Consider the following 24,071-nt stretch of genomic DNA (forward strand, 5'->3'; position numbering starts at 1 on the left):
TGGCTTTCTTCTGTCTGTATTTAAGGTTTCCGAAGATGGTTGATGGCCTTTTTTTTTTTTACAAGAACAACAAGCCTAAGTGATGTAACTGAGGGACCACAGATTTCACAAGCTGCAACCGCAGTTTTTGATTTCTGCACCTCTCACCATCCCAGACTTGGACTGTCCGTGCTCACTGGGTTTCAGATTGTTTGGATGGTGCCTCTTGAACTGTCCAAAGGATAAAGGAAATCTGTGCATCTATGATTAATTAGTAACTTTTAGATAAATAAAATGTGAACATAGGCGTGAGACTCTGGGAGATGGGCATCAGTCAAAAAATACATTACTATTAGTGAGAAATATTTTTAATAATATTTTATATCCAGACTGAGTGTCGGACAGCAGTGGGAATACGGTAGAAACCGGCCTCAGTAGACCCTGTCAGGTTCTTAGTTGTTGAATTCTGCCTTCTTTTTTTTCTTTCCCTTCCTAGCAATCTGTGCACGGGTATAGCCAAACAATTCTTACTCATGTCGTTCCTGAATCGTTGTGTCTTAGAATGCTTGAGCGTCACTCCACACATCCCATTGGGGTCTTTCCAATTCAGAATTGTGAAGGAGGTGCTTTACGAAGAAAGTCTCTCGGGATATACTTTTATCTTGGAGTGAACCTGGGTCTAGGGATCTCACGTATTACCTAGCCTAATAGCCTGCTAATAAAACATTGCCGCTCAGATGAAATGGGGAGTTTCCCATGCTGTTCCCAACAGGCTCAGGGAGAGTGCGTTATCCCTTTCTGGGCTTCCTGAGGGCTTTTAATAGAGAATTTCATGTCCAAAGCTTAAATTTTCCCAACAATTCTTAAACTCACTTGAAATGCTTTCTAGTACCTAGAAATGTAGAGGAGTCTGAAAGACATATTGGTCAGTATCAAAAAAAATCTCTTATGAAATATTTTATTAACTGAAGATGGGTATTTTTAGGTCCTGTACTTTTGTCTGGAAATACCCATTGCATTTTATGGTTCTTTAGTCTAATATGGACCCCAAGAAAATGGGTTACTCTTTCTCTTGAAAGTTAATTTTTGATGATAACGTGGTGTTCATAGTAGTTGCTCAGTTAACCCTTGTTAAATGAAGTGTGCGGATGGTTTGTGGGAACAAATTATAGTTATAGATGACCGCCCCAGAATTTCAAACGTGCCTTCTTCCTGCTGAGCATGTGCAAAGCCCTGAGTTGCATCCCTAGTGACACACAATCTGCAGTGTTCCCTATATGCATTGAATCCTTCAAATAGTTACCTTAAGAGCTATTGAAAAATAAATATGAGCAGGGATGATGAAATGGATCAGTGAGTAAAGGTGATTGCTGCCAAAATTGACAACCTGAGTTCAATTCCTGGGGCCACATGGTGGAGAGGGAGAATTGACTCCTGCAGTTGTCTTCTAGCATTTGTGCGCGCGCGCGCACACACACACACACACAGAGACACACACACACATTAAATAATTTCTACATATTTTTAATTTTAAGGTAACATGGAACAGTGAGCTAAATGAAGTTAAAGAATACATTTTACTTAAAAACATGCAGTTGCAAAATTTCTTGAATAACTACACTTATATTAACAAATTATAAATTAGTGTATATGACAAAAGCTTACATTTTTCTGGAAGGGAATGTAAGTGGGAATGAATTAGCAAGCATGGCTGTACCGTGGGGGGATTAAGAAGCCATCAGTCTACCAGACTGGTTGGGATGTACCTTTCTCCTCTGTCAGGAACCCGCACACTTTATTTGTCTCTGCCTCAGTTTCCTGACTTAAAAGCCAGCGATCTCTGTGAAGCCTTTTGCATCATCTTCTTGCTGCCCAGGAGAACATGGTCTTCATTGCCTGATGGCGATGGGTATGACATTAACTCAGACAAAGCTTAAATAAACAGATCTTCTCAGAGTCCCTGTGTTCACCTCAGGAAAAGGGGAACCGTGAAGATAATTAGATGGGCTAAGTTTATGCAAAACAGTAAATGCCACATGGTGTCCAAGGGTCAACAGCCAACCAGTCTCCTCTGCCCCCTCCATGTGCTCTGGTGCTGTAATCACTGGTCTCTCATGATGAGCCCGATGTCGTTCAAAATCACATGGCGCTTCTGCGTCATAAAAGAACGATAAAATTATCTTTCTGTGGCTTTACCCCTCAGCTTGCTTTGTGATTTGCTCTAACTCTTTAAAAATCCATGCAGAGTGTTCTCGGTTACATCATGCTCTCTGGAACATTTGATTCGAATTCCATTTTTAGACATAGAATTTTTTATAACATGTTTCCTTACTGCCACGAGCCACTTCCATTCTCCGCATGAACTTCTCCTGCTCGCCGTTACGATGCTGACGTGTCCACCTCATTTCTTCTTGTCATTGTGTATCATGTCTAAGCCTAGAGCTGGTAAATCAAAGAGCATGCAAATCCTCACGACACCGAGGACATGGCTTACTATGCTAAATACTTAATTTTCTAAACCTACTGTGGTAATTGTAGGCGAATGTATTTAGCAACTAATTTTTCCAAGCATAGTTTTGCTTTCTTAGAAATAAAACAAGGGATCAAAATGTTACAGTAGCATTACTAATCCCAAAGCTGAGGTGGCCATTTGTTTGTTTTGAGATGCTAGAGAACCACATGGTTTCAGCCTTTAGATTTCAGAATGGTGGTCTTTAACTAGTATGTGAACTTGAGACTAACAGTGAGAAGGTAATAAATTTACTGGATGCATAAACAAACAGGATATAGATTTTAGGAGAACGGAATTCCTGACAAGGACATACCTTAAAATGTGTGCCTGTGTTTAGGTCTATTACAATGGCTACCATGGAGACACCTCCGAAACCTTTCTGGTGGGCAATGTGGATGAAAGTGGTACAAAGTTAGTGGAGGTTGCCAGGGCGTGTAGAGACGAAGCAATCGCAGCCTGCAGAGCTGGGGCCCCCTTCTCTGTAATTGGAAACACAATCAGGTAAGCCTTGCACTGATGAGAAAAAGGAGGGTCGGCGAATGGCAGAAAGGTTATTGGTGGCTCGGTATAAAGCCGATGACATGTTTTATGATCCACAGCTATCATTCAGTCTGATATCAGCATGTGAACTGCCAGGCTGCAATATTGTTCCCTGGGTTTTAAAAAAAATGGCTTAAAAAAAGTGAATTTTGACCAGGGTCAGCTGGGAAACCTACTGGAGCAGTGAGCAGTATTTATATGACTGCCTTTGTTTTAGCTTGACATGTTGGTCTGTGATGCTCTTTTATTCAAATGGGAAAGAAGGTACCTAAGAAGTGGCTGATGGTCCCAGCCCTTGGATGTGTGAGAGAGGAGAAAAAAAAAAAACCATTCTATAAAGGAATGAAGGGAGGCACCCCTGTGATACAGAGCTCAGAGGTGTGAGCTAAGATTTAGAAATAGCCCGAGAGGCTGCTCTGTGTCCCTTTCCCTCTGGGCCGGTTTTTTTTTTTCTCTCTCTAAAACACTGTTTACTTTCCCAGAGTTTCTCTGTGCTTTGCTTTTAGAGTGTGAGTGTATTTTCTGAATTCAAGACTTTTCTTTGTAATCTGTTCCCCGCTTTCAGATCTTTTTTTTTACCCTAAATGTTTTGAAGTAGACGTGCAGAATATGTGTTTTCATTTAAAAGTAACACATTTTGTTAAAGATGTTCGGCCTTTAAAGTGCTGCTCTCATTAATCTGAGCCTGAGTCTTTTGAATGCATCCCGTTTGCCCAAAGGAAGGAAAGCTTAGTCACCTTGAAAAGATGCTGCCTTTTTCTCTGAGTACGCCTTCAAATACTTTAAGAAAAAAGGCAGTAAAATATCAGTTAAATGTATTTATGGCTTTAAAAATATTGTAACAGTGTCTGAATCAAACTTTAGTAAAATCTCTTTGGGTTATATCTGAGAAGCTTTTATTGAAGACTTTGAACAAAATTGTGTTTTTGACAGTTTTAAATTATAGGCTAACTAGCCTGGGAAAAAAGGATAGTGTCTCTCCGTCCTTTCACAGGAAATGTTGAATCAGACCCCTACTGGGAAAAGAAATTTAATGCATATCTCACTATCTTACTGTCCACGAATATAATAGAAATGAATTCAAAATGCAGTTTTATTTTTGCAAATGGGATGAGTCGATAGATGCACTTCATATTTTTGAACACCTAGGGTTCAACAGATTTACTGGTGGCGCTCTTGCATTTTAACAAAATTTATTCTTCAGTCGAAGGGGGCAGAGAACACTAGATTCTTATTCAGGCATTCTGTGGAGCTCTGCATTCATGGCTGTGTCTAAAGGGCATGTCAGCCTTTGATTCTCTCTGAGAGGTAATTATCCTTTTCCTGTCACGGAACAACAAATGATAGCTAACTACAGAGGCGCATTTGCAGTAGTCACATTCATCAACCGCAGGAAAAAAAATTCAATTTAATTGTACAACACAGCTGCACATGGGCTTTCGAGCTTCTGTTGTTCTCCCTGTCTTGCCATTCCTCCCTCCAGATCTATTTTTTAAACTTTTTTTTTCTGGTTATTTTTTCCCCCTTTTTTTGTCTCTTCTTCCATTTTTACTCTCTGTACTTTCTTGTTAAAGTAATTTTCCTTTGTGGCTCTCATTCTTCTTTCCCCATTGAAGGCTATGAATGTAGAAAATTATCACAATTACTCATATAATTGAGCCTCTTTGTAGCAAGTGCAACTCCAGTAGCCTTTCTCCATCATGAAAATGGTTTCATTATAGGGTTTTTCATATTCCCTGACACCATCTACACAGAGGAGCAGGCGTGCAGATGAGATGTACTGAGAACAGGCTAGATCAGTAGGTCACAGTAGGAATAATTAGCTCTTCTATGGAAAGAGCATCCAGGCCTTTTACTGCTACATAAATGTACTGTCCGTGGCTTTTAGCCACAAAAAAACTTACTAACAAATGGAGCTCCCGCCTACTACTTTGAAAAAAAGATTTGTATCAACACTACAATTTTCCATCATTAAGACTAATAACACAGAGCCTAGTATACATCAAGGGGAATAAAGAGAAAAATCTCACATCCAAGTGGTGGCTGGGCGCTGACCTTTGTTCCCTCTTTTTGTATACGACTTAACTCTTTACAAAAAGGAGCCACACGCCACACCAACATGCAGGTGAACTCCAGCTAGTACTCGCAAAGCACAGCATTCAGTCGGAAAATCTGATAAATCTCCATGCAGGATAATGCATTTCATTACATATTCACTACATTAATTCCTGCCACATTAAAAAAAAAAAAAAGCAACGGAGAAGAAGAGTGGAATTCAAAGTGGCGTTGGATTTTAGCTATCTGGACTCCAAGGTCAGTTTGGGCAGAGTATGAATTTGCATGAACAGGCTTCTTTGAAAACCAGATCAGCCCCAACAACTATACCCAGAGAACTCTGTGCAAAATAACAGACAATGAACTTTTTACTCTTACCCTAATGCGTTTCATTATTTGGATAGTTTATGTCTGCCGCTGGCGAGGAGGCCGGCCCCGATTCTGACAAATGTTTGTCCTGGTGTATTACAGCAGTATTTCTGGACATCTATTGTTTTCGCCTTTTCTTATTCAGGGGGAAAAAATCTTTAAGGAGTAAATAAACAAATGAGATCCACCCTCGAGCCAAGAAGTACTTAATATCTTTACAGACCAAAGGTTTACAAACAACTTTCAACTGGGTCTCCTTTCTTTAAGACAGTCACTCGCCATCTGCCGTAGCCTCCATCTACTGATAGCCTCTGAGAACACACAGGCAACTCACACTTCTTGAATGCTACCCCAAAGCCTGAGGTCCCTAAAATTTGAAATCCTGCTCAGAAACTTAAAGAACACAGGGGTGTCTCTGAAGAAGTGTCAGTTAATGTGATTTCACAAAGACAGTTTTCTGTGTGCCCTTTGCCCTGTGAGCGACTCCCAGTGATCTCTAGGCTATGATGCTATTATACCTGCTCTCTAACCACATTTGCTCCACAGTAATCTCTGTGTTACCCGGATGTGTGAGAAGAACATGAGCATGGGGCTACATGCATCACTAGTCGATGACAGTTCGCTCCAAAATAATTTAAACTTACACTTGGAGATGTCACGATGAAGCTATCAATAAATGGGTTTTTTAATGTTTAATTCATAAGTATATATTTTGATATTAATTTAGAACAATACAAAGCAGTTTTTTTTTTAGAAAAATAATCTCTTTCTATTAGATTATGCACATTTAAACAATAAGTGGCTCAGGCAAAATAAGTCATTTTAATGTCATCTGTGATGGATTTTGCTTGACAGCTACTGTAAATTACAATTACACCGCGTCTCTCTGCACATGAAAGTAAGCATTGCAATAAATTATCTTTTATTTCAATCCATCATGTCTGCTTTTCAGAAACAGAGAACCTCAAATAAAAGTTCAGCACTATTGTAAGAAAAATATAGTAATTTGTGATCCAGCTTGAAACAAAAAATAAAATGTCCCACTGTATTGGAAAACAGTAACAACAGGCTTTTAAAAATATGACTAATTGTACTTAAACATTCCTGTCATTAGAGGGGGTCCCTGGCTTTGTACATTCCTCCATTTAGAGGCTACTGTTTGGACTGAAAACCTGGGAAGAGTAAAGTGGAATTCCATAACTGCCTTTTGGGATCCCTGCCTCTGGAGAGATGAGGGCCTTTGGAGCTCTCCCGGGAGTCATCTGAAAGTGCTAATGAATCCATGTGCGCGATTCTTTCTTTAAGAGTGTGTGCTTAACACAGCACTCCTCTGCCCTCTTGGGGAATGCAGTCTTAGTCACATAAATTACTTGAAATGTGTTAAGAAGTTGTATTTATTTAGTTGTAATATTTATTATACAATATTAAGAGGTGTCTAACTGCTTCACATAAATGGAATTAAACTGAAGAAAAAAAGTTACAGGAAGCTCCTTAAAGGAAGTTTCTCTTCCACCTATAACCTGTAACTGAGCCACAGACAGTCACGATACAGTATGATTAAAAAGTGAGTTTGAAAGCTGCCTTTACACAGCTCTCCCCCAGCATTCTCTCTGAAAGCCATCCGGTCATGGCTGTGTGGGTCTCATGACCAGACATTGCCCTGCCTTAAAGGATTTTAGCTAGAGAAAATCAGAACAGAAGAGCCAACACCTGGAGAGTTATTTTCTTTTCTTTTCTTTTTTTTTTTTTTCTTTTCTTTTTTTCGGAGCTGGGGATCGAACCCAGGGCCTTGCGCTTGCCAGGCAAGCGCTCTACCGCTGATCTAAATCCCCAACCCGAGAGTTATTTTCTATAGATTTCAACAAGAAAAAAACGTTTCATCTGTGAAATATTCAGGGCAAGAAAACAATTAAGCTGAGAGACAGCAGTGGTTCTATGACGCATTGGTGTTGGGGAGCAATTGCCTGACTTCTCAGGGTCCGCTGGCTCCCCAACCCAACATTGAGTGCACAGCCCACCTTCCTATTGCCGCATCAGGGTGACCGGCACCAACTTTCCACTGAAGAAGTAGAATTTGATTTCCTTTGTCATTTGGATTGTCTTTCCAAAATCAGATTTAAGTTCCGCGGCCAGGAGAAGAGTCTGGGCTCAACGCATGTTCCAAAGTAGTTGAACGTGCATGTTTTCAAAGTGATTGAGAACATTAATGGAATTTTACCTCACCTAAGTGTATGTTGAAAGGTACAAGTGAGGGTTGGGGATTTAGCTCAGTGGTAGAGCACTTGCCTAGGAAGTGCAAGGCCCTGGGTTCGGCTCCGAAAAAAAAGAAAAAAAAAAAAAGAGAAAAGTACAAGTGAACAGAAGTGCGTCCTTAGCTTCCGGGAACCGAACATGTTCAACCAGAGAACGGAGGGGAATGTGCTGAGACACACATCCCCCCCTCCGCCCCAGCTATGAAATCCTTCAGCATCTGCATATGTGACACAGATTCTAGGTTACCATAGCAGAGGCTCCATCAGGATCCAGAGAGCGAATTGTGCAGGAGAAGGCACTCAAATGTCTTTAGTTACTTAGTGGTTGTAGAGCCTCTTTCCTAAGGAGGAAGAAGAGCTATGAAGTGCGGGTGGGGAGACCCCCAAGGGATTTTTAGAGTGGCCTTTCTTCTCCTCTCATTGGAAATCAAAATGAAGATTACCATTGTCACACGTTAGGTGTGGCCATGAAGCCTTCCAATCAGTTGGATCATTGGTGGAAAAATAGATAGATAAATAAATAAAACTAGTATCTTATTTTATTATATGTTTTAAGAAAATACTAGCTGGGGTGTTGTGGCGTATGCTTTTAATCCCAGCACTTGGGAGGCAGAGGCAAGTGGATCCCTGAGTTCGATACCAGCCTTGTCTACAAAGTGAGTTCCAAGATAGCCAGGGCTACACAGAAAAAACCTGCATCCCAACCCAAAACAAAAACAACAATAAATGAATAAACACTAGAACGGTTTATGTTGAAATGCTTTTCAAATGATTGAGGTTTGCTAGAACTGAGCTTAACAACTTATGGGCGTTAAGAGAACTCATTCTCATGTAGGAAAAAAAATCCTAATTCAAGCTTTCGTGAGTTATCTAATTATCTTTTTCCTCCGTCTCCTCTCTGTACTCTGGTTTATGTGTGGTGTGGAACTAAGAGAGACTCCGTGGGGAAGATGTTTTCCAAAAACCACCTCCCGGTCAAAGCCCAGGGTCTGCAAAGCAGCCTGGACCCCAAGGCCCAGCTCCAGAGAAGAAGACCGGCTTCTCTCCATGGACTTGCTTAGCATATCAGTTTCTGCCCTACTGGTTGCATCAAAATTAAATTTCTATGCAGTGCTGCCTCTCTGCTGGTTACAAGGACATCCTGGTCTAAGTGGAGATCCTTACAAATCTGGGAGTGCTTTAAAAATGTCCTTAAAACTTAACCCCGGGCACGGTGGCACATGCACGTGAGATTGGTGAATTCAGAGGCAGCTGAACAAAAAGTTTTCAGAAGTGTATGGAGGGTTGGGGATTTAGCTCAGTGGTAGAGCGCTTGCCTAGCAAGCTCGAGGCCCTGGGTTCGGTCCCCAGCTCCTAAAAAAAAAAAAAAAGAAGAAGAAGAAGAAGAAAAGAAAGAAGTGTATGGAGATGTGATGGCTCATGAAGGTGTTAGCCAAAAGGGTCTGTGTGAAGCTGAACTAGAGTCTGTTAGAGATGAGTCTGAGAACTAAAACCTTTGGATGTGGTAGGTTCCATGAACTCCTGCCCACAGCTGTGGGGAGCACTCCAGGCACCCCGCCCTCTGCCTGCATGAAAATACAAATTGTTAGTGTTGTATGCCTTGTTAAGGAGCTGTCTCTCCCAAAATAACCAGATTCCCCTGATCTCAATAAGAGCAAAGCTGTCCATCCTTGCAGGGAGGATTTCAGGGTTGGATCCTATGTGCCTGGTTACCTCTGTAAGGGATAGATAGAACCCAAAATGTCTGCATTTACAGGTCCAGGTTCAGTATTGATGCATTCAAATATCATTGCTATCAAAAAATATTTGCTCGTGAACTTTGCTAATGATAGGTATCTTAAGTGGAACCCTAAAATAATCACCATTTCCGAAAGAAAGTAGACAAAACAATCTTTTGTGTCCATTTATAAAATGTTTAGCACTTTTATTAGATGAGGGTTCAGGAAATCATAAAAGTAGAAAGTCATACTTGGAGATCATAATTTTCTCCGTCTAATACCTGGGTTACTAGTAACTGAACAGTGCTTGATCCACAAAGCCATCCAAACCAGGTAAGTTTGGGACCCTCTGTTACAGACGTGTGTGCTTGCACCTCCCTTGTGTATGTCAGGGTACATTTGTACGTATGTATACTCATTTGTCGCCTGAGAGCGAGCTTTGTTAAAAGTACTTTGTGTATCTACAGGGACTGCTAGCAAGCATCAGCCGGCACTAAAATTATTCTGGAATGAAGGCAACATTCATGCCATTATCAGACTTGAAATAGACCTGATTTTTTTTCAGAGACTATTTTAAGTGATTTTATTTTTAATCTTAATGTGCACTAAAACATTTGATTAAATTAGATGTCGTTTGGTCCCTTTAAAGCCACATAACTCGTCAGAATGGTTTGCAAGTCTGTCCACATTTTGTGGGACACGGGATAGGATCGTACTTTCATGGACATCCTGAAATTTGGCATCATGGTAAGAGTTCCTTTGGAAGCGATTTATTGAATGACATCAGTTTTCCTCCAAGTTCTTTTCCTCTTGAATGCGCATTGTTACCACTCCCACCCCCATCCCCACCCCCACCCCCACCCCCACCCATTCCGGAGTGCGAGGTTATCTACTTAACTTTAACCAGGATGATGTTCTTATGCCGTTGAATTACAGCTCAGCACATTTCCCAAGTGAGGTTTACTTTGGTTTTGGTTGTCTCCTGAAGGATGCATGGCTGGAAGGCCCGAGGGATGTTTGTCTAGAAAAAGTTACTGCAAACAAAACCCCACTGCACTGCCATCCCAGCAGCGCGCACACACGACTGTTTTCTGTTTTTCTTTCTCTACCCCCTTTTCTAACCGCTGACTGTTGTGGTTAAACTTCACTACATCCTACACAGCGTTGACAGCTGATGTATTTAGCAGCATGTACTCTTTAGTGTTTTCTGGTTTATGCCCACCCTTGTGTTCCTTCCCCAGAGTCCAGCTTTTCACTGTCTGGGTGTGTACCCTACAGAGAGAGAAGGCAGCAACCACCAGGAGGGTGGGAGGATTTGGGTTAAGGTGGGAACAACTATAGGGAGGAGTTCCAGGGGTTGTTGCACATTTGAACAAGGGCTAAGAGGAATAATGTCTCATGTCTTGCCCTGTGTACTGGGGGTAGGACAAGTCCCTGGAAGAACGAGCTGGAACCCACCCTAGAGACCCAGCAGAGCAGTGCTCCTCTGAACCAGTGAGCCCCCACCTGAGGCAGCCCAGAAGAGGTCCATGTCAGTGTAGAAAGAACCCATCTCCCCGCCTCACCGATACCAGTGCTGGCAGCTGTTGGAGAATGGAGCCCTGCCTCTGGCTCCATCCTGCATGTCAGGTGCTGCCCTTTGGCACCTTCTCCCCCGAGACTTCCTTTGCACCTAGGGAGACCAGGAGAGGTAGCATCAGGTGGCACGGGGAACAGCAGACTGGAAGGGAAGGAACTGCTGGTATCTGAAGACCCTTGCTGCCCCCTGCCAGGCCTTGACAAACTGTACAGAGTGGGTGGGGTCTGAGAACACAGGTACCACAAAGGGTGAAACGTCCCAGCCTCCTGCAAGGCCTGCATTTAACCCTATGGGCTCATCCAGGTATCCAAACCCTGACTCTTTCCAGGAACAACATGGCCAAGGCTTTTTAAAGCAGCCCAACTACTCCCGTCTTGTGCTTCTTTCTCTCCTTGGTTCCTTTTCTCATACCTTCCTGTGTTTGCTTTGCAGCAAATGACAACGATCTGCCCATGGAGGAGGGCATGGCTTTCACCATTGGTAAATGAATGCTGGGCTCCTCTGTGGAGAGCTGGGGCCCCTGGACAGAAACTGGCCTTTGCCGAGGCTTGAAGTCCTGCAAAGGACTAATGATGCTAATCAGCATAATGAAATAATTTGGATGCATAGTAAATGTGATTAGCTAATATCCTCTAACCCCGTCTTCCTAAATCAGATACTTACCGACACATTTAGGAGACCACAGCCATCCAACCTCTAATTCTGTTACCGGTATAATGTGCTGTTTGGTTTTTTTTTTTTTGTTTTGTTTTGTTTTTTCATTAACACCCAGTAACTAGAGGCGATTAAGTCCCTTGCTCTCTGTCAGCAAGTGGCGTGTGCTCCGTGGCGGCCCATTCCTGGCTGATGGCATGATTGGTGTCACCACAAAATTCCAATCACCTAGGGCCACCAAGTCCTCCTAGTTCTGACTGTAAGACTTAATGGAGAAGCAATTAGAGTAAAATAAGAAAATTGTTATTTGCTGATTAATGAACATTTTGAGCGTGTTTTAAAAATTCAAATATTTTTTAAAAACTGACTGGAATTTATGAGGGACTGGTGTTTGGGTGGTTATTATCCACAGGGTCCTAATTAAGGCTTGATTAAAATGCCCTTCTTTCTCTAAAAAAAAAAATTACGAACCAGGCAACTTCATGCATTTTTTTTTAATGATGTTGCATTTCCTCTCCCTACTGTTTAGTTTGTAGTGTATAAGCAGTATCAATTATTAGCCCTTATAAGATGACAACAGGAACTGTGGGTGAAACACTCAGGAGGAGGGAGGGCCTTCTTATAATCTCTCTCTCTCTCTCTCTCTCTCATTACCAACTGAAACAATATCCACTATACTAAATACTTTCTCTCCTACAGAGCCAATCATCACTGAAGGTTCCCCGGAATTTAAAGTCCTGGAGGACGCGTGGACCGTGGTCTCACTAGACAACCGAAGGTTTGCCCTGTTATCTTTGAATTGCCGGGGAAGGGAAGCCGCAGCAGACTGCAGTGCGCTGACAGCAGCCCTGTGTGTCCTGTGTGTTTCAGGTCCGCACAGTTCGAGCACACAGTCCTCATCACGCCAAGGGGTGTTGAGATACTCACTAAAGTGCCACAGGAAGCCTGAGATCGGCCAGAAGGCCACCCAGATCCAGCTCCTTTTTTCTTAAAGAGACCTTCGAGGACTGAGGAGCCAACCCCAGGCCACAGAGAAAGAAGCCTGCGGTGTCTAGAAGAAGAAAGTAGTGAGGACAGGCTTTGGGGACACAGGTCCTACAGGACAGACCTTGGGGCTAGAAAAACACACCTCCCTTTCTGGGCAGGTGGTTTGTCCTTTTCCTGTCTATATTCTGCCCAAGAAGTTTAAAAAAACAAAACAAAAACTCTCAAACCTATTGTGTCCAATCTTTACACATAACAGTTACAGAGGGGGAGGGGCAGGTGATTAGTTTTAGAATCTCCAAACCTTAACATGCATGCAGAAAGAAGAAGAAGAAGGAGGAGGAAAAAACAAACAAACAAACAAACATACAAACAAAAAAACAGAACCCTTTAGCCAAAATCTGTTTTAATCTGGTTCTTCCCCTGCGGATCTTAACATGGCTGAGCTGAGGGCACTTCCAGTGGCAAGTACCTACTTCCACCCCAGTTTCCTCTTCACTGAGATTTGCCCCAGAGAGGGTGAGCCGGGAAACATTGCCTATAAATATTTTCTTCTCTGTGGACCATAGATTTGGGCTTTCTGAAGATGTGAGCAGTCCAGAAACCTGAGACTTCACCAGCAACCAGCCATGCTAGATCCCCCTCCCAGCCTGAGACCCCCCCAACACATACTAGATCGTTTGTTGTACTAAAAATTCAAGCTGCAACCCCATTCTTTAGATGTGTTTATCTTGAGTTTAGAGCCTAGCTACTAGCCCTTAAACTGTCCTCCCCTGACTGCTGTCCCAGGACAGGCATTCCTCTGCTCCCTGGGCTATACAAAATCACAGGATCTCTGAGAGAGGAGACACCAGACACATTTGAGATAAGGTCCTAGTTGGCCTCATCTGGAACTCTCGGCTTTAACTATAGATCAATCAACTTGCCTGCAGGGCCTACCTGCTTCAGGAGCAGAAATCCATTCCTGCCCAAAGCACCCTGCTTTTCCTTGTTGATCCTACCTTCAGGGTGGGCTAGGCTGGGCCTCACAGGAAGCCAGTCCTCACAGGAAGTCTAGTCACAGGGCATGACTAGAGAGATCCAGAACCTCAGTGGCTCTGTGAACTCTGGTTTGTGTTCATGCAGATGGCAAAGTGGCCATGTCCTTAATGGAGCATGGGTCGCCTGGAGGGCCAAGGACATTTTACATCTGCCAGGATCAATAGCATCAGAGGCATCCACAGGGAGTCAGCAGGACACCCAGAGCCATGGAGAAGGGAAGGGAAGCTGAGGACAAGTGCTGCAGAAAGTGGTTCCTCCATGGTCCCCAACCCTCCAGGTCAGTTTTTCTACATGTAGAGTGTTGAGTGGAGAGGCAATTCTAAACCTAGTTTATTTGAGGGTGAAAAGGAATGGGGATTTTTAAGATCAATTGGTAAACTTTTGAGGTGTTCTGAAATTCACCAGGCAGAGGCTCAGAGGCTGAAGCTGTGGCCATGGGTGAATATTAATATTCCCAAGAGAGGACCAGGGCCAGCTGTCTTCCCAGACACTTGCCAGAGAATGACTTCACTTCTTCCCTAGAGCAATCAGATTAGCATGTAGCATCTTTATCTTCGGATCAGTCTACTCTCAGGTGCCCCTAAGGATAGTTTTATTAGGACCACAGGATTTTACCAACCACTGGGACAATTATTGCAGGTGGAGGTATTTATGGGGGAAATATATAATCTGATTTAGTAATCTAGCCTGTGCTGGTAAACTCGGCATCTCTGTAGGAAACAAACTTGAATTGAAGGAATGTTGTGTAACATTCTTTGAAGTTAAGATTGGGAAGTCTGGCTTCTTTTTAAAAAGGAGCCTCCTCTTCTTGTCCACTCCCTCATCAGCTGGGCAACTGAACTTATCTGACACCAGGAAGACGGAGTAAGCTGACTATCACCTGAGTGCTGGCTCCTGAGGTGACTCCAGTGAGTTCTGCTCCCAATCAGGAACCTTCAGGACCCATGGGAGAGTATAAGTTCCTTTCTTACTCGGGCTGGCAAGGGTCTAAGCATTTCGGAGCAGGTGTGACACTTGAGAGTTCGGTCATTTGGAGGAATGCACTCCAGGGCTCACAATGTGGAGATAAGATCTCATTTCCTGAAGCTAGTAGAGGCCTGTGCACTCTTTCAGGGGCTGGGCTCAGTTTATCTCAAGACTTGCTTCCTTGAATTAGGAAATAATTCTGGAGTGTTTTCCCTCACAGTTCAGTTCTAAATGATGCCAGGCTCCTTATCTCGCCAGACCCCAGTAGCTAGCCTGGTCTCCTGCTCCGCTAAAGCAGTAGGACAGAGTACCTTAGTAGACCCATGGTCACTCCCCGGTTCCCCAACCAGCCAGTCTCTGGGATAAACTGGTCCTAAGCAGTCCAGCCTTCGGATGTCTCCGTGCCTTGCATTAAGTTCCAAGAGACACCAGTCCAGTTTTCCCCAATCCCAACCCCGACGCACAACCGCAGCGATCACTTACATGGGCAAGGCCCGCAAGGCGAAGAGACCTTCGGTTCAGATGGCATCCAAGCGGCTCCGTTGGGCGCACAGGACGACACTCCACACCCCAAAACAGGCGCTAAGGAGGAGCAATTAAAATCACGAATACGACATGAAGACCAGGACGAGCAGAGTTGGCGTTCTTAGTTGGTTGGTGCTACAAAGCCTCACCGTGTGGTTCGGCGATTAAGTAAAAATAAAAACCTTTCTCAGGCGTTGGCAAACCCTTTATTGGTTTACAGATTTTGGACTGTTTTTTTGTTTGTTTGTTTGGTTGGTTGGTTTGGTTTGGTTTGGTTTGGTTTGGTTTTTTTCCTCTTTTTTTGTTTTTCTCTTTTGCTCCAACCAAGATGCTGCATGAAATGTTTCAGCCTCATGCCTTTAATCAGAAGAGGAAATCTGCAGGCAGGAGCCGCTGCTGAAGAAGTTAAGAGAGAGAGAGAGAGAGAGAGAGAGAGAGAGAGAGAGAGAGAGAGAGAGAGAAAATGAATATGAGAATTCCCTGTACTCATATCTGTAACGACATCACCGATGTAATTTGTTTTGAATGTTCATTTTTATTGGTGTTCCCTCTGCCAAAATGTGCTTGATTACAGAGGTCTTTCTGTGATCACTGTGCTCTCCAGATAGGGGAAGGTGCCGCGGCGAAGGTTCAGCTCAGGCCAGATCAAATCCCGGGCTGTTTAACGCTGAAAGGCTGCATGTTGCTATTAGTGTTAAATATATGGCTAATTATGCGTATGAAAATTAAACATCAGTGTTATGCTAATGGCGCGCCTTCAGCTGCGGATCTGAGCACTTGAGACTACCATTTAATCAAATGAATCAGTAACTAATACGTGTGCACGTGTGAACTTTCACAAGATCATTTCCCCCGTCCCCGTCACACCGCTAAATTATGAAAGAAATAATTATCAACACTTTCTAATTACCTAACAAAGTAATTTGGGATTCATCGTGGGGCTGGCGGGATTGGGAACCAACAATCCCTAGCAACCAACGTAGTTTGCTGCCACGCAAGGTGGCTGTGTGGTAGTAGTGGTGGGTGGGGGCGAGCGAGCCTTTTGTGCACTTTGCAACACTTGCACCCAGAAGGTAGACCGCGCCTTGGCAGCTCTTTCCTTCATCAGCTTCCCCACCTCAGCCCCGGGCCCCGAGGCTCCAGCTTTGGCCACTGGAGGTGAGGAAGAGACTGGGCGACAGAGAGGGGTATATCTAAACACAATTATTTTAGCTACCACATATCTGGATTTTCTGAGGGTCTCGGTGTCCCGCTAGGACTCCCAAACCTCAAGTACTCTGGCCAGACCCCAGGAGATCGGAAAATGACCACCTGGCAGGCATTCGACGCTCCAGCCACCAGGGGACCGTAGGCCCCCTGGACTCCACACTAAGCCGCGCCCTCGGGGCGAGTGAGCCCGGGGTGCGTGGCTCAAGGGAAGTAGAGAGGGGAGGGGGAAGCAGGAAGGTTGGGAGGGAAGGGAGGAGGGGGGAGAGGCGGTACGGCCGCCTTTCCTGGGTGGAGAAGCGCGGGTTCCTGGCTCTCCACGCGCACTGCTTTGATCATACCCGTGCAGCCTCGAGCTGGAGTGACCAGCTGGGCCTGGAGAAATGCGAGCAAGCCCCTGGGAACGGTGGCAACGGCGGGGCAGCGGCCGAGTGAGTGAGTTGGGCCAGAGGGCCCCCAAACCCAGATCCCCGGGATGTGGCCGAGAGAACCCCAACCTGGGAGGCGCGGCCTGGAGAGCGCTGAGCTAGGCACAGGACGCTCAGAAGGACCGCTGGCTGCAGGCTACCTGGGTTGTCGCCCAGTGCGCGACTCCGCGATCCAGAGACCGCGGCCGGACTCTGGAGCGGCGCTCCGCACCGGACTAGGTGACCTGGAGAAGTGGTCCGGGGTCCCAGGCGTTGGGGGCGGGCGAAGGGTGGGGACAGCAAGGGGGAGGGCGACGGCAGGGCGCGGCTGGTTGGTTTCTGGGGCGGGAAGCGCGCGAGGGAGGCGGGAGGCTGGAGTCGCGCGCCTTCGAGGTCCCAGCGCGGACGCCGCAGCCCATTGTGCGTCCCGTTCCGCGCGCTCTGTTGCAGAGGAGCCCCGGCCGGGACGTGTGGACCCGACTCTCCCCAGGCCCGGCCGCGTCGCCCGCTCTAGTCCAGCAGAGCCGGAGCTTCTCGGACCAATCCCCGGTGATTATGCAAGAGAGCCGACCAATCAGCTCCACCAGCTCATGAATATTTATGACCTTGGCTGAGTCAAAGCTTTGAACCGAGTTTGGGGAGCTCGGCAGCATCATGCTTAGACTTTTCAAAGAGACAAACTCCATTTTCTTATGAATGGAAAGTGAAAACCCCTGTTCCGCTTAAATTGGGTTCCTTCCTGTCCTGAGAAACATAGAGACCCCCAAAAGGGAAGCAGAGGAGAAAAAGACCCACACCCAGACCCCGCGAGAAGAGATGACCATGACCACCATGCCAGAAAGTCTCAACAGCCCGGTGTCGGGCAAGGCTGTGTTTATGGAGTTTGGGCCGCCCAACCAGCAAATGTCTCCTTCTCCCATGTCCCACGGGCACTACTCCATGCACTGTTTACACTCGGCGGGCCATTCGCAGCCCGACGGTGCCTACAGTTCGGCCTCATCCTTCTCCCGACCGCTGGGCTACCCCTACGTCAACTCGGTCAGCAGCCACGCGTCCAGCCCCTACATCAGTTCCGTGCAGTCCTACCCCGGCAGCGCCAGCCTCGCCCAGAGCCGCCTGGAGGACCCAGGTACGTGCGCTTGCCAGGGACAAGGAGAGAAGGGAAGGAGAATGGGAAAGAGGGGGAGAAGGGGAGGGGGAAAGAGAGAAGACAAGAGAGTGTGGGGTAGAGAGAGGTGGGTGGGGGTGGGGAAAGCGCGGAAGTAGTAGAGGTTTCGGATATCAATCTGTGGATCCTTGTCACTGAAAAGAAAAAAAAATATAAGTCAATTCAATTTACAACTGTCCAGCAAAGGATAAATCCGAGCGCGTCTCCTGGCACTGTCTGGGCCTCTGGGCCGCTCGGTGCGTCGAGCACACAATGCCCTGCTGGAAAACAGAAAACCACATGTGCACGTATTAGTCTCGGTAATTATTTATTGCGTAGCGCTATAAACAATGTATGCAATTAAGGGTAATTAAACCTCAACTACCGCCTGCAAAAAATAGCGAACTTTCTCTGCAAAGGCAATAGCTGCGCTCTTGGGAACGACCCAATTCTGTCTGCAGCAGCTAGGGACCTGCGCTCGGACCTTGAGGAACACTTCGCAGTGTTTCAGGGTTTCTTGAACGTTCTTTTTCAGACTCTGACTCTGCCAACCCATCCATAGACATTCACTCTCGTCTCTCCGCACTCAAGGCAGTGCAACATTAACAAGGGTCTCTGCTTCTGTTGTCTCTCCAGGGGCGGACTCCGAGAAGAGCACCGTGGTGGAAGGCGGAGAAGTGCGCTTTAACGGCAAAGGGAAAAAGATCCGTAAACCCAGGACAATTTATTCCAGTTTGCAGTTGCAGGCTTTGAACCGGAGGTTCCAACAAACTCAGTACCTAGCTCTGCCTGAGAGGGCGGAGCTGGCGGCCTCCTTGGGACTCACACAGACTCAGGTACCTGGCCGCTCCGCCAAACAGGCTTTCGGAGCTGGGCTTGAGCCCCAGGCTTAAAATTTTTTTTTTTGTTCGCTGGGCCTCTGGTTCTAGGAGTGACTGTGCCCCCACCCCCACCTCCGTTTGTGTGTGTGTGTGTGTGTGTGTGTGTGTGTGTGTGTGTGTGTGGTGTCCACCTCTGACTTTCAGCGTCTTCTCTTCCTCCCTCAAACTGCCCTAGCTCGGACCCTACTCTGACCTGCAGGCTACCTGGTCTTCTGTCCCTGGACTTCTGATCAGGCAGGGAACTGGAAGGATTTCCCCAGACGTTTTGTTTGGTGATTCTGAGGTCACACGTGCCTGAACAACTGGAACAATAGAGGGGGGATTTAATCTTCCTTTGCCTTTAAAGTGTGTAACTAATCACTTGGATCCTGGGCCTAAGCCTGCTTCCTCCACCTCCTTCTTCTTCGTGTGAGGTGGCAGAGGCGGATCCTTCCCTCTGGCCCTTCACTTCCCAAGTTCCAGATCCTTAGAAGGAAAAAAAGAGTTTTTTTTTTCTTCTTGCGTTTCTCTAAGACCCTGAACAATTCGTAGGCATTCGAACCGGCGCTGATACCGGTTTCCAAAGTCTGTCTCTAGATTTAAATTGGAACTGGGGAAAGCAAATACACCTACGGGGGCTAGGGGGGAGTTGGACTGAGTCTAAAGAGTTTAACAAAGACGCTGCGGCTTCTTCCATCAGTCCTTCAACTTATCTAGAGGCAGAAAGTTCGGTGCAAAGGATAGGTGCTCTGATTTTAATAAATGCCCCCCATTCCTATCTAGGTTTTAAATTTTCTTTATTGATATTGCATTGTTCTGCACGAGGTCTTTCATAAACATCAGCCGGTGTGGCACCGACTCATTTGCAAGTCAAGGCCTGGGTCTCCTCCCCTGTTTTCTTATCCCGGTCTCTGAGAGCTACTCTCAAGGAAACCAGCGGCGGCGGGACCCGGGGCTCAGTTTTCTGGCCTTTGGCGCTCATGGGGGTGTGGGATGGCGGTGGTCTCTGCCCCTCTATCCTGGAGCTGTCAGCTTTTCCAAAGCAAGGAGGGAGGGTATTGTTTGCCACCAGCCCCTTTTCTCCACCCTAGAGCTGGGTAGGCTCAGTGGTCATAGTCCAGTCACGTTGTCGCCCGATCCTGCAGGTCAAGATATGGTTCCAGAACAAACGCTCCAAGTTCAAGAAGCTGATGAAGCAAGGCGGGGCAGCTCTGGAGGGCAGCGCGCTGGCGAATGGCAGGGCCTTGTCTGCCGGCTCCCCACCGGTACCACCCGGCTGGAATCCGAATTCCTCCTCTGGGAAGGGCTCCGGCAGCAGCGCTGGCTCCTACGTCCCCAGCTACACGTCGTGGTATCCCTCAGCGCACCAAGAAGCTATGCAGCAGCCTCAACTGATGTGAGGTTATCAGTTCGCACTCACCCGCTTCCTGCCCATCTCCCTTGGCCCGGCCCCTCCCGCCTCCAGGTTCATCCACTCATTCGCACGCCCTGGGCCGGAAGGAGAAGGGCCCAAGGGCGAGGGCGGGGGACGTAAAAATAAAAGAAAAAGGAACAGTGAAGGCTTGCTGCCTCCTCGGAGCCCCTAAAAATCTGGCCCAGCGACTTTTCAGCTCTGGGCTTGAACCTGGTTTGGGCCACGGTGACAGCAGAGTGACCTCAAAGCGCAGGCACAACCACTGGAGACAGCCAGTGCAACAAGACAAGCCGCTGGACCCGACCAGACTCTCAGCTTTGTGAGACTATCAGGAAAAAAAAATTACGTAGGAGGGGGAAATATGCTCTTTTTTCGGTTCTGTCCGTCTTTGTCTCCTTTTTGCACCGTCTGTGCGCCGAAGTCAAGGTCCTCGTGTGTCTGCTGTCCTCTCCAAAAAGTCACCAGATCTGAGCCACACTGGTCTGCCGGCAGCCCATCACGAACCCTGGAACGCTTTTTTTCTGAATGGTCTTCTTCCGGGCCCTGCTTCACCATCTGTGTAGCTTGTTTGGGCAATGGGGGGAATCGGAGGGAGGGGGGTTAATTTATTGAAAAACAGACGCTGAGTGTTGGCCAATTCCAAGTTCTCTGAGACATGGAGTGGGCACTGTCCAAACACACTATTTACCTTAAACACACCAGAAGAGGGAACAAGGATGGGATGGTGGCTTTTTAAGGTACCTGGTAACTTTTGTACTTTGTTGGAATGGAGAAGTGGAGGCAGAGTGATTTGCATTTTACACGACCCACATGATTAAAAAATAACAAAAGAAATAGTGAAGTAAGGAAAGATATGTCAAGCCAACAGAATGTTGTCAAAAACGTTTGGACAAGAACACCCGGCCAAGAAGAAAAAGCATACTTTGGGCAGCAAGAGAGAGGACCAAGTGGGTTTTGGAGAGAAAATAATTTGTCCTGTGAAAGCACCCCAATTCCAGGTCGCTTGAAAGTCAGACACAAGCAGCTTTAAATGATCCCCAGTGGCTCGACCACAGAACACAAGTCATCACCCTGAACGCACAGCCTCTGGTGCAGGACCTAATCGTTGTACATATTATTATTGTTATTGTTGTTATTAATTATTATTATTGTTCTGTAAACACGTTGCACAAGCTTAGCCTCTTTCCGTTCCGTCGTGTGTGGCTGTAAACCCCAATGCTTTGTGAAAATGAGAATCTTGACATTTTACTTGTGAAATTTGGAAAATGTGACCGATTGAAATCAACCGTGTTTTGTGTTCTCTATGTCAAAGTTTAGTTTTATATTGAGAATGTTAACTTATTGCTTTGTATCTCGGGGAGTGGGGGAACTTTGTAAATAAGTTATAAAGTTTCTTTGAGACAGTAAAATTATGGTTTCAAGAAAGAACCATTGCCTCCTGTGCTGTTTGAAGGGAAAGGAAGGAGCCCCTCCTCAAGTCCGGCACACTAACGTGCAACTTACTAATTAACATACTGTTTACTAGGGAGGTATTGGGGGCCTCTAATATCCCATTAAGATATCATACTAAAGTCTGTGGAGTGCTCCCAAAGGCCTGTTCCTCTTACTTCTCTCCCTCAGCCTGGCATGGGATCCTTGCCTAGATTGGAGTGATGGAGTGCCTACAGAAGGTTAGGGCTTTTGACTCAGGAGCAGGTGTCGTAGGGCAGAATTCCACCTCAGGTGCTCAGGGACCGAAAGACTGAGAAAAGCAGAACCCCAGGGCTTGGGAGACTGGAGCTCTCTTCTGGTGCCCTGTCATATCTTAAGACCCCTGGAAACAGAGATACCCTGCTTTTCCCCAGCCTCCGCCCGGATCTGACCTGCCAGATTTCGCTTGACCGCAGGCACAGGACAGCGCCTTGGCAGGGACAGGAAATTCATGTCTCCCTAGCCACCGCCCCAATCAATCACTGAGGTCCTTGGGGACAGGGCATAGTTCCAGAGAGTCACTAGAGCCTTCCACTGGGGGAGAAAAAAAAAGAGCCATTTTTGCTTCATGCCTGGAGATGTCTCTCTACATACTCACGAACTAGTTAGAAATGTCAAAGCACGGGTGATTCGGTGAATTTTGAAACTGAGAGTTGACCATAGTCATTCAACATCGATCCCAGCCCCGGAGTTTCAGATGCCAGTCCGTCTTGAAAACACTCTCCTCTGGTAGAGCACCAGGATTAAGTTTGATTCAAAAGAGCAATGACTCTAAGAGGGTACAACCAAGCTGAATCCCTTACTTGTCCGATGGTCTCAACCCCAGCCTAACCCCAGCCTAGTCCCAGACCAAATCCCAGACCCAGACCGGAGGCTACTGAAAGCCTTGGCCCCGACCGCCGGTTTTGTGTGATTCCTGCTTCTCTGGCACCCTCCTGCTGCCCGAGAGGGCTCCGCCTTTGGGGGGCCCTTTCCGGCGCGCGGTGGGGAGCAGAGCCTGGAAGGCAGTGATCTGTGTTGTGACAAGCACCCATTTTTCAATTGGTGCTGGTGAAAGATCAGATGCGCGGAGCTCTTCCGACGCCCTTTGGAAGGGGAGGAGGAAGTGGCGGGGCTGGAGGGGGAGCCGTATAATGGGAGAAGACCGGGAGGTAGGGCTGGATGAACCTGGGGACTTTGATGCCTGTTCTGGGACTGAAATTGGGACTTTTCCTCTCCTGGCCGCATCAGAACCAAGTGGCGCTCAGTGGCGAGATCAGACCAAGATGCTACTGGATAGACGAGGATTAAAACGGAGGAAAACCAGACCAAGATGCTACTGGATAGACCCGGATTAAAACGGAGGAAAACCACGTCTCAGGCTAGGCCCAGGAGTATTTGCTGAAGCCTGAATCCAGCCAGGCCTGGATTCAGTTTCCTTGGGGATTTGTGACTTCTTTAGCAAGGAGACTTTTCTCACTCATCTGATTCAGTCCACCAAAGGACAGCTACTCCCCCAACCGCTCCAGCCACAAGCAAAATCTATTTGGTCAAGCCGGTTTTAATACTTTGAGATATTAGCTTATACTAATTTAATAATCTCTTGCTAACAGTTCAAATAGAGAAATTATTAGTTTTAGCTCAAGGAAGGCGGTCTTTAGTTAGGCTCTATTATAATTATAAGCGGTTGTACTTTTAAAAAATGTTAATCTCAATATAGGCCTAATTAATATTGCCTTGTTACTGACAAGTAGTTCATCAAATATCTGATTCAAAGATTTTCATAATGAGTATATTAATTAAACTATGAATAATCTAAAGGTGGTTATATTTAAACAATACCTCATTATAATGATTAAATACTGATTTCGAATATTATGTCTTAACAATTGTCACATAGAAAACACAACCTTTCCTTATGTATGAGTCTGTAATGGCAAAATGCAATTTTGGGATTTTTTTCCCCTTGTTCAAAAAATGTGAACCTCATTTTAAAACACTTCTGAAATAGGTTACACACAGCTTAATGATTATCAAAATGACTCTTTTCTGCAAAAAAAAAGACCCCAAAGTGCGCGTACAGCTGCAAACCCAAGAGGGTCAGCATCATTTCACTGTATTCTCTTCTTGATTACAAGCCGGGCCCATCAAACACAACATAATTACAGTAATTTCAGGTTTATTTATTCTAATGCAGTTTCCCCATCTCTCTGGTAATTATGAGCAATTTTTTCGCCCAGGGAATCTTTTTGCATTAACAAAAGAGATAACGCACTGAAAGCCAAATTTGCTGTGCATTGAGAAAAGGAAAAAAAAAAATCAAATAGGTGCGAGCTGCCATCCCTGCAATTCTCCGGTACCGGAGCCGGCAAATTGCTTGCAGGTGTATGGAGCAAGCTTGTCAATGGCCGGGC

The 24,071-nt window shown here is 45.9% G+C and overlaps 2 protein-coding genes and 1 long non-coding RNA gene across 12 annotated transcripts in view; 2 read left to right on the plus strand and 1 right to left on the minus strand.

Moving 5' to 3' along the window:
- The window catches only part of Metap1d (methionyl aminopeptidase type 1D (mitochondrial)), a 72,297-nt gene extending 59,426 nt beyond the window's left edge, over positions 1 to 12,871 (plus strand). For 3 of the 7 annotated variants that reach the window (NM_001107812.2, XM_087652490.1, XM_087652491.1), the window contains 5 exon segments: positions 2,829 to 2,992; positions 10,075 to 10,172; positions 11,437 to 11,484; positions 12,358 to 12,436; positions 12,529 to 12,871. In NM_001107812.2, coding sequence (NP_001101282.2) covers positions 2,829 to 2,992; positions 10,075 to 10,172; positions 11,437 to 11,484; positions 12,358 to 12,436; positions 12,529 to 12,607 — 468 coding nt within the window. In that variant the 3' untranslated portion in view covers positions 12,608 to 12,871. 7 annotated transcript variants of the gene reach the window in all.
- The window catches only part of LOC108350393 (uncharacterized), a 24,101-nt gene continuing 1,517 nt past the window's right edge, over positions 1,488 to 24,071 (minus strand). Inside the window, exons 2-4 of the long non-coding RNA XR_015684368.1 lie at positions 15,133 to 15,570; positions 2,805 to 2,970; positions 1,488 to 2,131 (exon numbers count right to left, since the gene is read on the minus strand). This is a non-coding gene — a long non-coding RNA (uncharacterized LOC108350393). The remainder of the gene's footprint in view (positions 2,132 to 2,804; positions 2,971 to 15,132; positions 15,571 to 24,071) is intronic.
- On the plus strand, positions 16,718 to 21,636 carry Dlx1 (distal-less homeobox 1). 4 transcript variants are annotated; one of them, XM_087651234.1, is made up of 4 exons: positions 16,718 to 17,027; positions 17,238 to 17,916; positions 18,571 to 18,770; positions 19,940 to 21,636. In XM_087651234.1, exons 2-4 carry the CDS (start codon positions 17,604 to 17,606, stop codon positions 20,192 to 20,194), a joined length of 768 nt encoding a protein of 255 aa, XP_087507360.1. In that variant the 5' UTR covers positions 16,718 to 17,027; positions 17,238 to 17,603; the 3' UTR covers positions 20,195 to 21,636. The 4 variants fall into 4 exon arrangements, with proteins under 4 accessions (XP_087507360.1, XP_087507361.1, XP_087507362.1 ...); XM_087651235.1 differs by having other exon boundaries at positions 16,718 to 16,815; XM_087651236.1 differs by having other exon boundaries at positions 16,718 to 16,811.

The sequence above is a fragment of the Rattus norvegicus genome, chromosome 3 (assembly GCF_021556685.1).
Source record: "Rattus norvegicus strain SHRSP/BbbUtx chromosome 3, alternate assembly SHRSP_T2T, whole genome shotgun sequence".
In the NCBI taxonomy this organism is placed as follows: Eukaryota; Metazoa; Chordata; class Mammalia; order Rodentia; family Muridae; genus Rattus; species Rattus norvegicus.

Excerpts from the sequence above, each read along its gene's own strand:
- Dlx1 (XM_087651234.1), top strand. The coding sequence starts at position 17,604 with ATGACCATGACCACCATGCCAGAAAGTCTCAACAGCCCGGTGTCGGGC. Across the intron at positions 17,917-18,570 it reads GAGCCGCCTGGAGGACCCAG|GGGCGGACTCCGAGAAGAGC; the intron begins GTACGTGCGCTT and ends TTGTCTCTCCAG. Across the intron at positions 18,771-19,939 it reads TGGGACTCACACAGACTCAG|GTCAAGATATGGTTCCAGAA; the intron begins GTACCTGGCCGC and ends CCGATCCTGCAG.